The sequence below is a fragment of the Macaca thibetana genome, chromosome 7 (assembly GCF_024542745.1).
Source record: "Macaca thibetana thibetana isolate TM-01 chromosome 7, ASM2454274v1, whole genome shotgun sequence".
Lineage (NCBI taxonomy): Eukaryota > Metazoa > Chordata > Mammalia > Primates > Cercopithecidae > Macaca > Macaca thibetana.
Genome location: NC_065584.1, coordinates 48,202,453 through 48,219,325, shown reverse-complemented (window position 1 = coordinate 48,219,325; position 16,873 = coordinate 48,202,453). Strand labels below are relative to the sequence as shown.

General features: G+C 38.5%; 1 protein-coding gene across 3 annotated transcripts in view; it reads right to left on the bottom strand.

Moving 5' to 3' along the window:
* CCDC175 (coiled-coil domain containing 175) overlaps window positions 1-16,873 on the bottom strand; it is a 61,805-nt gene that overhangs the window by 136 nt on the left and 44,796 nt on the right. Inside the window, exons 15-20 of one of the 3 annotated variants that reach the window (XR_007727480.1) lie at window positions 16,183-16,262; window positions 14,362-14,514; window positions 10,711-10,813; window positions 7,007-7,050; window positions 5,890-6,052; window positions 471-614 (exon numbers count right to left, since the gene is read on the bottom strand). Coding sequence is in view for 2 of the 3 variants with exons in the window: in XM_050798054.1 (XP_050654011.1) it covers window positions 568-614; window positions 5,890-6,052; window positions 7,007-7,050; window positions 10,711-10,813; window positions 14,362-14,514; window positions 16,183-16,262 (590 nt within the window). In the remaining variant the exon portion in view is untranslated. Of the gene's footprint in view, window positions 1-355; window positions 615-5,889; window positions 6,053-7,006; window positions 7,051-10,710; window positions 10,814-14,361; window positions 14,515-16,182; window positions 16,263-16,873 lie in introns of those variants that run through there. The other 2 variants (XM_050798054.1, XM_050798055.1) reach the window with 2 other exon arrangements.

Genomic DNA, 16,873 nt, shown 5'->3' with positions numbered 1-16,873 from the left:
TTAATTGTTGTTTGGCACAATAGTATGGAAGTAATTCAAACTGGTAAATAGTTTCCTCTCATATCTCGGGTATGTATACATAGCATATTTTATTGATCCAGAGATACTTTTTATTTCATGTTTTGACATCTCTGAATTAGGATGCATCTTACAACTGATGGCTTATTAGATTTATGAAATACAGAAGATACACAGTATAAAAAGGGTTTTCCTGTGGTTGGTTTGTGGTTTGTGATAGGTTTTCTGTGATGTTTATGCTTTGAAGGCCTTGAGACTTAGGGTCGCAACCATGGAAGCAAAATGAGATTTTTAGCTCTTAACCTAACAGCCTGACCATGTTTATCCATTTTTATTGTTTAGAATTTTATTTATTGATTCTGCTACTTGGTGGAGGTTGTGTGAGTTAGTTAAATTGTAAATGTTTAAGACTTCTATTAACAGCTGCAAAATGTGAAAGCAAGTGCACTCACTTTTCCTGTAGTTGTGTTTGTCTTTTGAATTCACAGCAGTTGTATCCTTGAGTTATTTTGTTAGTTATTCTTTGTTAATGTATTTTTCTCAGTACATTTAACCACTGGGAAATGAACTCTTGGTACGAATGTGTTTCTTCTTTTCTGTAGGAATAAAAAATAAATGTAAAAATTCTATTCGTACTGCACATATGTTTGGGGGGTTATTAGTGTTCATTAAAATTCTGAGTTGCCCAAAGAATCCTCAACTGGGTAATTGTATAATCGGGATAGAGTGGGGAGGGTGTCATGTGTCTGATTACTAGGACTCTATATTCTGGTCCACTTGGAGCCATTTTTACAATCTTTTTTTTCATATGTCCTGTTCTAGCAGAAAAGTATATATGCAAAAGAAGAAATTATAATTACAAGGCCTCCCAGGCAAATCATTTCCAGAATACTTAATATATATCTGCATTTTTAATTTGCTTTGGTAAGAATAAGACTAGAACAACTCATAGCCACTGCAGTTGCTAATGTTACTAAATAATTTGTTAAAACATGGTCATTGAAATTTTAAAATCGACCCTTGTCTTAGCTTTGTTAAGTTTTGACTTAGGCTCTTGTAGCACACCACAATCCTCATCACTACAGTGTCTGGTAATTTTGCTAACCAGTCCTGAAGAGGTCATTTAAAAGTCAAAATACAGGTGGAATATCTTATATCCAAAAATGCTTCAGACCAGAAGTGTTTCGAATTTCAGGTATTTTCAGATTTTGGAATATTTGCATTATACTTAACAGTATCCGTAATCCTAAAATCTGAAATCTTAAATTCTCCAAAGAGTATTTTCTTTGAGTGTCATGTTGGTGCTGAAAAAGCTTTGGGTTTTGGAGCATTTTGGATTTTGGATTTTCAGACCAGGGATACTAAATCTGTGTTTTCTTGATTAATTTGGGTCAGTTGATAAATTTAATAACTACTTTGTTATATATTTGTCTAAAACCATTGGTTTGTGAGACTATTGCACATTGAAGCCACCTGGAGAGATTTTAAAAAATAATGTCTGGGCCCCACGCCCAGAAATTCATGTTGAATTGGTCTACGGTGCTGTTTGAACATGGGGAATTTTTTTTTTTTTTTTTTTTTGAGACAGGGTCTGACTCTGTTGCCCAGGCCGGAAGTGCAGTGATGCAATCTCGGCTCACTGCAACCTCCACCTCCTGGGTTCAAGTGATTCTCATGCCTCAGTCTCCCAAGCAACTGGGAGTATAGGTGCCCACCATGACACCCAGCTACTTTTTGTATTTTTAGTACAGATAGGGTTTCACCATATTGGTCAGGCTGGCCTCAAACTCCTGACCTCAGTGATCTGTTCACCTTAGCCTCCCAAAGTACTGGGGTTACAGGCATGAGCCACCACACCCGGCCGAGCACAGGGATTTTTTAAAACCTCCAGGTGATTCTAATGTTTGAGAACCACTGATCTAAACTCCTATTTCAGATCTTAATTTTTCCAAGAGACAAGTACTAGGCAAATGATTTTCTTCTCTCTGAAATTTTGATTCTGCTTTAATTATAAAGAGGTGCTTTTCTAGAATTAAAATGTAGATGATTGTATCAAGCCCCTCATCACAATAACGAGATAACTTTGACAGTTATATAAATTGAGTTTTTAAATGTTTCTTTTAAAGTACCTAATCCTAAAAATGTCTTCTATAGTCCATGTATCAAGATATTTGGTTAATACACAAATTATTTATGTAACCTAACATATGATGTAATACTCAAGGACTTTTGTAATTTTAAGACAAAATTATTTTTAATACTTTAAAAATAACTGTACTAAGTTACTGTTTAGCTTACATATACATTAAGAATTATTTACCTTTGATTTACAAGAAAAAATATTAAAGCAAAAAGTAAGTTTTTAGTGATTCATTTTCAGGATGACATCTGGCCTTTAACATTCTGACAAGCCTATTACACACTCTTGCTGCTCGTGCTGGTTGGTTCCCCCAGCAGATCTCCACTCAGCCTTGCTACTTGCAGTGCTTAACCAGCTTATGTCTGTGCTTCTCCTTTACCCTCCTATAGCCACTTTCTAGAAGGAATCCAATGTATTCTTGTATCCAGCTCTTCAGTTGTCTGTTTCTCACAGGGTATGCACTTTAAGGTTCAGGGCCTGGGGTTTATTCGACTTTGTCACTGTAACATCTGCTCCAGTGCCAGGCTCCAAAGTGCCCAATGTTAATGAAGCTAGTGCAGTGATCCTGGAGAGGGCAGGACCTGCAGGGCTGCAATGACTATCATGGCCAGAAGAGGGCAGTAGAGGGGTGCTGAATGGAGATAAGGGCTTCTCCAGAAGTCCTGTGGCAGAACCAACTCAACAGGGAACATTCAAAAGCTGGGAGATTACAGGTGGCTCAGAGATGGCCAAGGAATTCAAGGAGCCAAACTTAACTGTTACCTCCCCAGGAGGGTGGTAGGTTTCAGGGATCTGATGAGTGCCTAATATGGGTCTGGTGTTTTATAACTCCTGTTAGGTATCAGTGATATTTTACAACTGGGGAGACTGAGGAGTGGAGGTTAAATAACATGTAAGAAGCAGAGCTTAGCTGATACTGTGGCTCACACCTGTGGGGAGCCAAAGGCCCGTGGGATGTGACCAACTCAGCCTTCCACTAGAGGCTATATGATCAAACAGCAAACTGTTTATCATGAATGCAGGATGTGGGCAAACTCACATGGCCCTGCCACCAAAAGGTGTGCTGAGGGCCTCACTCCCTGGTACAGGGTTCCTTGAAGTTATCTATTGAGAAATCTAGCGCCTATTGTTCTAAGAATGCAGTCTTGCAAGCCTGCTGTGAATCAAGCTGCTGGCAGACAACCACCCCCCCACCCCCCCACCCCCACCTTGCTATCTCTTTTGCCTAATAAATACAGAGGGCTGTGTAAAGCTCAGGGCCCTTGTCCACTAGAGGCAAGGTGCTCCCTGACCCCTTCTTCCAAATATACTCTCTTGTCTTTTATTCTTGCGTTCGTTCCCCTTCATTTAGTCCAATAGGTCCGTAGCACACACCTATAATCCCAGCACTGGCTGAGGCAGGAGGATTGCTTGAGCTCAGGAGGTCAAGACCAGCCTGGGCAACATGGCATAACCTCGTCTCCAAAATACACAGAAACATACACACACACACACACACACAGTAGCCAGGCACAGTGGCATGTGCCTGTAGTCCCTGCTACTTGGGAGGCTGAGGTGAGAGGATTGCTTGGGCCTGGGAGGCAGAGGTTGCAATCCAGCCTGGGCAACAGAGTGAGAGGCCCTGTCTCAAAAAAAAAACAAAAAACAAAAAACAAAAAAAAAAAAAACAGCCAGTAATCGTGGTTGCTATCGTCTGAGAGTTTGTGTCTCCTTCAAAATTCCTATGTTGAAACCTAATCTCCAGTGTGTATTAGAAGGTGTGGCCTTTGGGAGGTGATTAGGTCTTGGGATTCATGCCCTTCTCAAAGAGGCCCCAAAGAGCTGCCTCAACCTTTAAATGATTTGAGGACACAGTGAGGAAGCACCATTCTATGAACCAGAAAGTGGGCCCTCAGCAGAAGCCAAACCTGCCAGTGCCTTGATCTTGGACTTCCCAGCCTCCAGAACTGTGAGAAATAAATTCGTGTTGTTTATAAGCTACCCAGTGTACAGAATGTTGTAGTAGCCCAAACGAACTAAGACACTGGCTGGCTCCATTGCTGTAGCAAGCTCTGCATAAACAGCCTCTGCTTATTCTTATTTGGGTGGTCTTTACTTATTTCCACACTGCTAGTCTCTACTTGTCATAGATTATCCATCAGACAGTCCTCAAAATATATGAAAAAGGGCATATGATATTAGTAACTCAGCGAAACTTTCTCAAAGGTCTATTTAAATTTGTTGCAACACAAAGATTCCAGCAGGTGTCAGATAAAAATGGCGAAGATTCATTCATGTGAAGACAGTGCACTTGACACTTAAGAGATGATTTAGCTCTCAAAATTCTGCTTGATCTATAGTTGGAAGGAAAGGCCTGGCCTAGCAAAGGAAATACAAATAGAAGCAAGGCCCACAAGGGATCCCTTATGCATTCGTACATCATAAGTATCACCAGGCTCATCATGATCACCAGGCACGACCATCAAAACGGCTTTGCAGCTAAAAGTGTTTACCCACAAAGTTCTTCATTGGCCACTGAAATGTTACTTCTTCTGTCAAGCAATGCCCCAGAACACAGATTTTACCAAATACTGGAATGTTTTTAATCTTATCACTATCCCTCTTTTTACATTTATTTTAAGATGGTCTCACTCTGTCATCCAGGCTGGAGTGCAGTGGCACAATCACGGCTAACTGCAGCCTCGACCTCCCAGGCTCAAGAAATTCTCCCATCTCAACCTTCCTAGTAGCTGAGGCAGAGGCACTACCATACCCAGCTAACTTTAAAATTATTTTTGTAGAGACAGGGTCTCATTATGTTGCCCAGGCTGGTCTCGAACACCTGGTCTCAAACGATCTCCTGCCTCAGCCTTCCAAAGTGCTGGGATTATAACCATGAGTCACTGCATCCACCTCTTTTTACTTTTATCCCATTTTACTTTCTACATCCTACCTTCAAAATTGCTTATCTAGTGATTATGCTCTTTAAAATTAAGCCTTAATAACCACAAATAGGTTTGTACACTTGCCAGATGACAGTATTCTTGTTTCATTACTCCATGTCTTTTCTAAACTCTGTTCTCTTTCCTTCTCCCAAGCTCCCTCTACCCCCACATCCCATCTTCCCAGATGATTCCGCCATGGGGACCTCTGGGCTGTACCTGTGCAAGGACTCACCTTCAATTCTCACCACTGCCCTAATCTGGACAGAGTTTTGTGACTGTGTCTAACATGACATTATTGTGGGGATTGAGGATGAAGCTGATATGCCTCTGAAGAGACTGGCCTGCTTGCTCATGAGGCAAGCATGTTAGACATGATGTATTAACATCTCAGAAGCCCCTGAAGCCATCGCTAGATATTTTGGAGAAGATAACAGTTGCTATTTGTAATGCTAAACTCAGCTCAGGAAGAAAATGTAAAATTATATTCAACTTCTGCTTAAGAAGACCAAAAAATGTGTAAAAGAGTTTAAAAAGCCCTCTCTGGAAAATGTTTAAAATAAACTTTTTTAAAAAATTATAAAGAAGATTTAGTTATCCAGAAAATTCTCTTAGGTGAAAGGCAGAATTGGCTGACACTACACGTGTATTCAACCCACAAGTAAGTATCAATGTTCAATGGAATGTTTGTGGCATAATTGGGGATAACTAAGTCACTTAGTTGCCATGTTTTTCTTCTTTTGATGTTACCAGCTATATAGTAAAATAGCAGGAAGTCCCAAGTTACCAAAGCTCTAAGCTGCTACTTACTAACAAGGTCCATTGGTGATTCCTGTTTCACAAGCGAACGCAGCCCTTCAAGACTCCCTTGTAGCCATGTACTGACACGCTGCATTTTTTCATCTCTTTCACACAGCTTGTCTGTTAGATTTTTCATGTCATGCAAGGTCTCTTCACCATTGTCCACCAAGATCTAAAGAAATGGCATTTTAGGGTGTGTCAATATAAATTGCAACAACATAAATACATACACATTCTAAGAGGATCATGTCCAAAATAAAAATATTATATATGCAAAATTGGTATCAGTCATAAAAATAAGTGCATGTGTACACAGCCAATTCACGAAGTTCTGTAAATAATCTTGGAAAAATGGATTATCAAGTGAGAAGAATAATGGAATGCTCACTGAACTCAAATTTTTAAGTGGATAATGGTAACCATGGTGGTGGTAGCATAAAAAGCTAGTTTCACCCTCAGAGAAGCACAGAGCTGCAGAGGAGATTCAGCCTAACAAAAGGAGCTTTGGAATCAGGCAGGATCTGGGTTGTAAATTCCCATACGTTCACGAACTGTTTGGTCTTGGGCAAGTTACATAAACTCTCTGGGCCTCCACAGCTCCATGTGAAAAGGACACTTTAACGCTTTCCTAATCCAGTGTTTTAATACTTAAATGAGGATTTAGTTAACCAGAAACTTTAAATACTTCAAAAGTGGCAGAGCCAGGATTTTGACCCCAGCCTATCTGACTCTGAAGTGGGGAGGGTGCAGATGCTGCACTGGTAAAACATGAAGAGGTAAGGAGTCCAGAACTGACAACTTTGTCCTGAAACAAAATGTGTTCATTTGGGGCATGCAAAAAAAAAAAAGTCTTTCCCACCTTAACTGAGTGGTAGAGTGGGAAGATAGTTTCCCAAAGAATTAAGATTTCATAGTGACGTTTGGTAAAAAAGGACACGTTTTAGGGGGTGGTGGTCACAGTAGCATCTAGGACTGCAAGGGAGTAACAGAGTTAGCGTGAATTTCCACCCTGATGTGTGTGCATGCAGGTGCACACAGACATAAAAGCACACGCACTTATTAGGTAGGTTTTAGTTTTTGGAAATATGATATTTATATGGAGGCAACACACACACGCAAAACTCACCTTAACTGTGGTCTGAAATTCAGCCCACAAATCCTTATATTGTGCTAAAATAAAGATTTAAAAAATACAATGGTTACTGACACAATTTGAACATTTTAATAAAAGTCGTGTTATTCATTTTTGTTTTTTCAAAAATTATTTTTATCTAAAAATGTCTACTTCCAAAATGACAGAATAAGTGAATTGGACTTGCCCTCCCACTGCAAACAAATAGAAGAAAGAAGCAAAACATGTGAATGAAATGTTTTCAGATGTTGAATGGGCCCCCCAGGACTGTGACACCTGGAAGAAGAGAAACAAAGGAGGTGGGTCCTGCAATCACCCAGCTTTCCACTGGGGGGCACTTTCCAGATCACGGCACTAGCACAGCGGGGTGGTCTTAACACAGACACAAAAAGATTAGCAAATTGAATCTAGCAATAGACAAGAACAATAAAAGCTTTTGAACAAGTGGGCTTTATGCTTAGAATGGGAGCTTGGTTTAAAAGTCAAACTCAATCAGTGCAACTTACCACACGAACACCATAAAGGAGTAACACTAGCTGAGCATCTCAGTGGCTGTCTGAGCAGCTGAGGCCAGTCATAAAGGCACTCTGTGCCCACATGACTGACCATCCCATAAGTAGCTTGGACACCCTATAAGTAGCTTGGACACCCCATAAGTAGCTTGGACACCCGAGCCTGGGTGAGCCTCCCTGGTTGGCAATACTTTGTATGTGGAGTCACACATTGTTGTTGGGGAAATTAAGTGCATCCCTGAGAAGGTTGCACCAGGTTTCCTCCATACTTTGCCCTCTGTGCCTTTTCCCTTTGCTGCTTTTACTCTGTATCTCTCACTGTAATAACAATAATCATAAGTATAACAATTTTTTAGTCCTGTGAATCATTTTAGCTAATCATTAAGCCTAAGGGTAGTCCTGGGATACCTGATACTGCGCTATAGTTGCACAATTTTTTTGAGATAAAGACCTAAATAAATGGAGATATATACTATATGCTTGGATTAGAAAATACAATTTTATTAAAATGTCTTTTCTTCCAACATTGACTTATAGATTTAGCACAGACCCAATGAAGATCCCAGCAGGGGTGTGTGTGTGTGTGTGTGTGTGTGTGTGTGTGTGTGTGTATGTGTGTATAGATTAATTAGGTGATTCTAAAATGTATATGGAAATCAAAGAATTTAAAATAGTGAATGTAATTTTAAAAGACAAGCATACAGGTGCAGAATTCTATTACCCGATGTCCAGACTGCATATGAAGCTATAGTAATTAAGACAATGTGGTATTGGTATAAAGTTAGGCATTTAGAACAAAGGAACAAACCCATAAAATTGATTTTTGAAAAGTTGCTGGGGTAATACGATGGCAAAAGCATAGTCTTTTCAAAAATAGTACTGGAACAACTGGGTGGGCACAAGAGAAAACAATGAAATTCAAGCCTTGCTTCACATCATATGAAAAAGCTCACTTGAAATGAATCAGAGATCTAGATATAAACACTAAAACTAAAAAAAATGTACAAGAAAATCTTCAAGAGCTTGGGGTAGGCAAAAATGTTTTAGGCAGGAAACGAAAAGTACTAACCTTAAAAGACAAAATAGGTAGATGGGCTTCATTCGAATGAAAAATGTTTACTCCTTCTGAGACACCGTGAAGAAAATGAAAAGCCAAACTTCAGACTGAAAAAGGATTCATTTCCAGAAACTATAAAGATTTTAACTCGATAATAAGAAAACAATACAAAGCAAGGAGTAAAAGATTTGGACAGACATGTGACAGATTGTATTTACCAAAGATAGCCCCACAATATATTCCATTCCACAAGTTTTTTCCCTGGCATGATGCTGACACTTCTTCCATCGAGAGGTGGTGGCTATGACCCCTCCCCTTGCACCTGAGTGACTGCCTCAACCATTAGCTTATTATGAAAGTAACACTGACTGAGGCTAGGTCATAAGACGCCATGAACTTCCACGTTGTTCTCTTGGGATGCTTTTGGAACCCAGCAGGCCAAACAGCTACGTGGAGTGGCCATGAGGAGGTGTTCTGGCCAATGGTCTCCCTCGAGATCCAGCTGAGAGCCAACATTAACCTCAGACACAGGAATGAGTAAGTCTTCAGATGATTTCAGTTCCCGGCTGCTGAATTACCCTCAACCTTCGAGTTGCCCTGGCTGATGCCATGCGGAGCAGACATTTAGTTGTCTTCAACAAGCTCTGATCAAATTGCCAATTTGTGAGCAAAGTAAATAATTTGTCTTCAGCTACTATGTTTGCAATATTTGTCACAAAAGATAATATTCAAATGGCCAAGAAACACATGAAAAAGTATACTCCACGTTAGTCATTAGAGAAGTACAAGTTACAATCACAATGAAATGCCATTACATACCTATTAAAATGACCAAAATATTAACAATTTAAAGCGTTTTGACCATTTTAAGTGTTCATGAGAATGTAGAGCAATGGGAACTCTTCTCCATTGTTAGTGGGATGAGACACTTAACAACCACTCTGGCAAATTTATCTGGCAGTTTCTTATAAAGTTAACCATACACTAACCATATAGATTTCTTATCAAGTTAATCATACACTAATTGCTATATAACTCAGCAATTCCATTATAGGTATTTACCCAAGAGAAATGAAACCATGGCCATAAAAACACTTGTAAACAAATGCTCACAATAGCTTCATTCATAATTATCCCAAACTGGAAATAATCTAAATGTTTTTCGACTGGTGAATGAATGAACAAAATATGGTATATCTGTACAATGGGATTCTACCGTACAGCTATAAAAAGGATAAACTAATGAGACATGCAACAACTTGGATGAACCTTAAAACAATTTGCTGAGTGAAAGAAGCCAGGTATAAAAGTGTGCATACTCTGTCATTTCATTTGTATCTCATAATTAATGACAGAAAGCAGATCAATGGTTTCCAGGAACTAGAGATGGGGTAGGTGATCAACAGCAAAGGGATACAGAGAAAATGTTGTAGTCATGAAAATGCTTTATAGCTTGCTTGTGGTGGTAGTGGTTACAATGGCATGTACATTTGTCAAAATTCACTAATCTAAAAATGGGTGCATTTTTTGTGTTAAATCAATAAAATGGATTTAAATGAAGTGAAAACTTTATGTGTAAAGAGCACTGTAATGGTTAATATTGTCGACTTGATTGGACTGAAGAATGCAAAGTACTGTTCTTGGGTATGTCTGTGAGGGTGTTACCAAAAGAGATTCACATTTGAGTCAGTGGACTGGGAGAGGCAAACCCACTCTCAATCTGGGTGAGAACCATCTAATCAGCTGCCAGCACGGCTAGACTGGCTGCATCTTCCAGGCTTCCTCTTTCTTCTGTGCTAGATGCTTCCTGCCCTTGAACATTGGACTCCAAGTTCTTCAGCTTTTGGACTCTTGGACTTACACCAGTGATTTGTCAGGAGCTCTTGGGCCATTGGCCACAGACTGAAGGCTGCACTGTCGGCTTCCCTACTTGTCAGACTTTGGGACTTGGACTGATCCACCACTGGATTCCTTGCTCCTCAACTTGCAGATGACCTATCATGGGACTTTACCTTGCGATCATGTGAGTCAATTCTCCTTAATAAGCTCCCTTTCATATACACATATATCCTATTAGTTCTGTCCCACTAAGGAACCCTGACTAATACAAGCAGCCACACATTACTTACCCTCCTGAGCTATTAGTTGCCGAGACAAGTCATTTGAGGTGTGCATGAGGGCTTCTTGTCCTTTTCTGTATTTCTCTATGTTATTCTTCAAGTATAAAATGTACTGAAAATTAAAAGCATGTTATTGCTTTTAGCAGTTTAGTTACAATAGATAAATTATCATGTAGTCATTCAGCAAACATGTATAAATTCCCCCTCTGTGTCACCCACCATTCTAGGTACAGGGGTAACAGTGGGGAATAAAATATACCTTGGTCAGGATTCCATCCTGGGAAAGGAGATAAAGAATTCTGCTTCCTATGAAGCATTTCGCTTCAGCACTTAAATAAACATGGCATTCTGAGTATAATTTTCCACAAAAAGAAATTAGAGGGTGTTCTGTCTGAATGCATTATGTCCACAACAAAAATGTTCCTTATGCAAAATGTGTGTGCGGTAGATGTCACAAAGCAGTAATGCTGCCAGACTGGAGTTCAGTGTAAGACCTCAGAAAGATGATTAATTGAGTTAGGAGACTGCATGGAATTACTTACTTAAGTCAGACGTTCACTGGGTTGGGTGCCAGTGGTGGCAGTAGTGACAGGTGACTTTGAGTATTAAAGTCATGGATTTCTGTTCTGATCACCCAATGCCCAGAAACTCTAAAGTCCCAGGAACTCTGAAAATGGGGCTTTGGGACATAAAACTGGTCCAGTTTCAAGAAAGAAACAAATACTATAAACTATCCATAAAAATCTTAGAAATTGTGTTCAGTGCTATAGATGAGGTAGACAAGGGACTGTTACATAGACTGTTTCTAGGCATGTATTATAGGGTCTACTCATGTATCTTTGATGTTGTGTCAGTCTTTTCATAGCTTGTTTTCTGGTATTATAGTAAACAAAAGTAAAAGCCACCTTAGGCCAACTGCAAGACCTCATTCTTGCCCCTCTTTGAACACAGGTCTGCAGACTTGCCTAGTTCAGCTGGATTCTTGTGCTTCTCCCAAACTCTCTGTTTTCTTTCAGTCTGTCTTTTCATCTCCTCTCCACAGCTCACTCCTTCAAAGTTGTTTTTCTCCAGGGTTCTGTTCACAGCCCCTGATCTTCTCACTCAACACACTGTCCCTGAAGAGACTCATCCAGCTCCCAGGTGTAAATCCTGCCTCTACATTAATGATACCCAGTGAGAGTTCTCCTTTGAGCTCCTCACCTGGTGTGGCAAGGTGTCCTTGCTCTGGGGCACTGTATGTGTCTTGTTCAGATTGTTGCACTTAACATACTGAATTGTAATGATCTGTCTGTATGTGCATCTCTTCAGCTAGACTATGAGCTTCCAAAGGGCTGGGGCAGTATCTTACTTATCTCTGTATTCACTGTGTCTTGCCCAGTGCTTGGGACTCAGTGCATGTTTAGAGTAAAGAGATGCAACCAGCAAAACTGAGTGGTGAGTGAATAAGAAAACAGCACAGGGTCATTTGGTGACTAGCAGATGGAAACTGAATTAAAAAAAACAGGACCTTTGTAATCAGTCTTTCATCAACACATCCATCTGCTCACCCATTGCCAAAACAGCAATACAAATTCTAATTCGTTTAAGAAATAATCTATATCTTGATAGGAAGACAGTCTAGTGGAACAAATTGGTTTGATGGTATGTATCTAGGCTCTTTAGCAAAATTACTTTTTTTTTTTTTTTTTTTTTTTTTTTGAGATGGAGTCTCGCTTTGTCCTCCAAGCTGGAGTGCAGTGGCACGATCTCAGCTCGCTGCAAGCTCCACCTCCCAGGTTCACGCCATTCTCCTGCCTCAGCCTCCCGAGTAGCTGGGACTACAGGCACCCACCACCGCGCCCGGCTAATTTTTTTTGTATTTTTAGTAGAGACAGGGTTTCACCGTGTTAGGCAGGATGGTCTCGATCTCCTGACCTCATGATCCGCCCGCCGTGGCCTCCCAAAGTGCTGGGATTACAGGCGTGAGTCACCGCACCCGGCTGCAAAATTACCTTTTCAAAGTACATTAGTACCTATTATGCCATTTTAGTTTATTAAAAAAGCATGAGTGGTGGGATAACTATTGCCATTTAACAGATGAAAAAAATTACCCAGTGAGGTTTAGGGATTTTCTTCATGCCATTGGACTAGTCACTGATTTTTTTCTAGCTATTAACACTTCTAAAAAAAATACAGCTTCAATTTACACATCTATAAAAGGGACATAATGTATTATCCACTTTTTAAGGTTACAGTCTTAAACATCAAATGAGACTGAATCCCTCTAATATTACAGGTATTGTGCAAAACACTTGGGGTACATTGATAACAGATCTTGACCATGAGGTCATTATGGATGACTGGAAAAAATGATTTTAGAAATTGTATTTCTTTTGCATTTTCAGTTTATAAAGAAGTGACATTGAACCTGTAAGTAGCAGCTATTCCCATTTTAAGAGGCCAAAACGAAGCTTACAAGTTCAGTGATCTGCCCAAAGTCACACAGTGTCACTGGTGAATGACAGACTCTAATCTATGTCTTTCAAACTAGAGAATATTACATAAAGTTTTGTTGTTATTGTTTTGTCACAGTATATAAAATGTAGGACTCTATGCACTTTAAAAATATGCTTTGAATGCAACAGTTCCGGGCATTAAAAATCAGTGTCTTATAAATATCTCATTATTAAATATAACATTTTAAAATGTTAAAACAAATAAATTTTAAGTATAAATAAGACTTCAATTGTAGGGATTGGATGAACAAATTCCTCTGCTATAAAAAGAGCTATAATCAGTGTGAAATAGACAACCTACTTTTTAAAAAATGGGCAAAAGTCTTGAACAGTCACTTCACAAAAAAAGGATATCCAAGTGGCCAGCTACATAGAATAGGTACTTCAACAGTGATCAGGAAAACACAAATTAGTGTGGCACCACTGTACACCCATCAGAATGGTTAAATTGAAAAAGATAGTTTTGTGAGAGTATGGAGCAACTGGTGCTCTCATGCATTGCTGGTGGGAGTGGCAATTGGTGTAACTCCTTTGGGAGACTGGTGGTATGTACTAAAGTGGGAGATATACATCCCTATAGCTCTACAATTCCACTTAAGATGTATACTCAGCAGAAATATGTATGCATGTTCACCAAAAAACATGAACTAGAATGTTCACAGCAATACTATTTGTAATAGCCAAACATTAGAAACTCTTTGAATACTCATCAATAGTCTAGTGTACAAATGCATTGTAGTCGTAGTCATATAATGGAATACTATACAGAACTAAGAATAACAAACTACACTCAACAATAAGGCTGAACCTCACAAACATAATGTTGAGCATAAGAACCTACACTGTATTGTTTTATACCTATAATGTTCCAAAACAGGGAAAACTAGTCTATGGTGTTAGCATGGTGGTACCCTTAGTGGGGCTGGTTAGTGACTAGAAGGGGCATAGAGGATATCTGGATACTGATAATGCTTTGTTACTTGATCTGGGTGCTGGTTACACAAGTGTGTTCATGGAGCTGTACACTTGCAATCTGGGTACTTTTCTGTGTGTACTTTAATCGCCATTAAAAATTTGTCAAGAGCTATTCTCTTCTCTCGTAACTATTACAGGTCTAGTCAATTAATCAAAGCCATCATGCAAAGCGTGGTGCTCTTAAACTTACTTCTTTTAATTTTGTATTTTCCAGGAGCAGAAGATCTGCTTTTTGGTCATTTATATAGAATTCATTTTCTAAGTTCTTTAGAGTTTCAAAATGATCTTCGGTTTTTTTGCTTTCTTGATCTCGTAATTGTTTTAATTCTTGTTTTATATCCTCCTGCTCAAACAGAAAACCCCAAATTATCTCTGAGTTCAAAGAGTAGGGCATGAGGGTATTATACTGCCTAGGTCACATTTGGAGCCAGATTCTAAATTAATTCCTGAAGCATCCAGCAGAGAATAGGTATTTTTCCTTAGAAAAACCTATCAACCCCACATTTATTCATGGACTCTAGGAAGGGGGTCTGTGGACTTCAAGATAAGAACCCCAGACATTGAGACAACTTCACAAAATAAAATATACAGTCAGCCCTCTGTATCTGTGGGTTCTGCGTTTGTGGATTTAACTAAACATGAATGGAATATATTCACAAAAATAAAAAGAATAACGTCAACAAATAATACAAATAAAAACAATACAGTATGACAACTACTTACATAACATTTACATTTTATTAGGTATTATCAGTAATCTAGAAATAATTTAAAGTATATTGGAGAATGTGGGTAGGTTATATGCAAATATTACACCACGTTATACAAGGGACTTGAGCATCTGTGGATTTTGATAGTCATGTTGGTCTTGGAACCTCCCCCATAGATATCCAGGGATGACTGTACCTTGATATATAAACAATCATTCGGCAAAAATAGAGAAGGGGAAATTTATTGAGGCTTTTAAAGGAGGACTTAATGTTTCTTGAAGAAAGAAGAAGATTACTTTATGAATTTTTCAGAATTCTCTATTGTTTTCTCTATTGAATTCTCTATTCAGTTCTCTGTTATTATACTATTATAAATTGCATGATATTTATTCATTGTATAATCATCACCAGCAGCATCTTATTAAGAAAATAGAACTGTATATATACTACACTTGTAATTTTTCTCCTTCATATTTTCCTATATATTCCTTCATATTTTATAACATATTAAAAGTTACATTTTGAGGCCAGGCGTGGTAGCTCATGACTGTAATCCTGGCATTTTGGGAGGCCAAGGCAGGCAGATCACTTGAGGTCAGGAGTCCGAGACCAGCCTGGCCAACATGGTGAAACCCTGTTTCTACTGAAAAAGACAAAAATGAGCCGGAAGTCGCTTGAACCCAGGAGGCAGAGGTTGCAGTGAGCCAAGATCCTGCCACTGCACTCCATCCTAGACAACAGAGTGAGACTCTGTCTTAAAAAAAAAACAAAAGTCACATTTTGATATCAATGCATCTCAAAGAATGTTTCCATTTTAATTAACCAACTCCACATGCACATGCTTATCACCAACTATTGATTATAAATTTTTAAAAGGCACTAAACATCTCTTTACCTGCTACTAGTTCATCCACTCCCCCACCACAACCTTTGTTTCACTCACCCTTAAAAAGCAGAATCAAGTTTCTAACTTATAAATAAGAAAACCAAGGTCCACTCAGTGACTGTTCCACAATTACATGTTAGTCGGTTATAGTTGCTCTCTCTCTTTCTCTATATACATATACACATAAGTATATATATACACATATGTACATAAGTATATGTATACAGGTGTATGTGTATACATATGCATATATATATGTATGCATGTGTTGTAACAAAGATTTTTAAACATTGAGATTGCACGGGTACATTTAACAAATGTGATTTCATGAAAACTTCAATGCCAGTTAAATATTACCATCTGTATATACCACTACTTTAATTTAAAAAAATGAATGAATGCATTGATCCTTTACCGTGTTGCTAATGTATCTTGAAAAATCCCTTGTAAACAGAAAAATATGATTGTTCAGCAAATCCTCCTCCTGTCTTTGTGCTATTAAAACAAAGAAAAAAAACCTCAAAAATTTAGTTTAAAAATATTAATCAAAGAAGTACCTAGTTTTAAAAGTCAAATTCTCTCACAAGGTTTATAACAAAACCCAGCTGTCAGGCGCTCCACATTGCAATGTTTAGTCCCGTATGACTCCTCAGAAGCAAACATTTTTCACTCTTTTTAGTTGTTTCTTCTTCCATTTAGTTCAATTTTCATTAAAAATAGGCATATGTGCCTATTTTTATTTATCATTTTCAGGCATTTTCTATTTACTTAGTCCCATTCCCACATCCTTCTCCTACACCTACAACCTCTATATTTCCTCCCTAACCTTCCTATGAAGTTACAGTTTTTGTTTAAATAAATTGTAACTATTTAGATCATTATGGCAATAAGGATTATCCCCAATGAGCCAAATGGTATAATATAATTATATTTTCCTTTTAGTATAACATTTTATTTTTTCTTGGAGTTAAAGATTGCTTTATTAAAAAATTGCTCAGTATTTCATGTACATATAATTAATTCATACCAACATCTACAACAGAACTGTACCACCTTTCAAATTTTATTTCCCATATAGTCAAACACATTAACATATCAGTTTCATT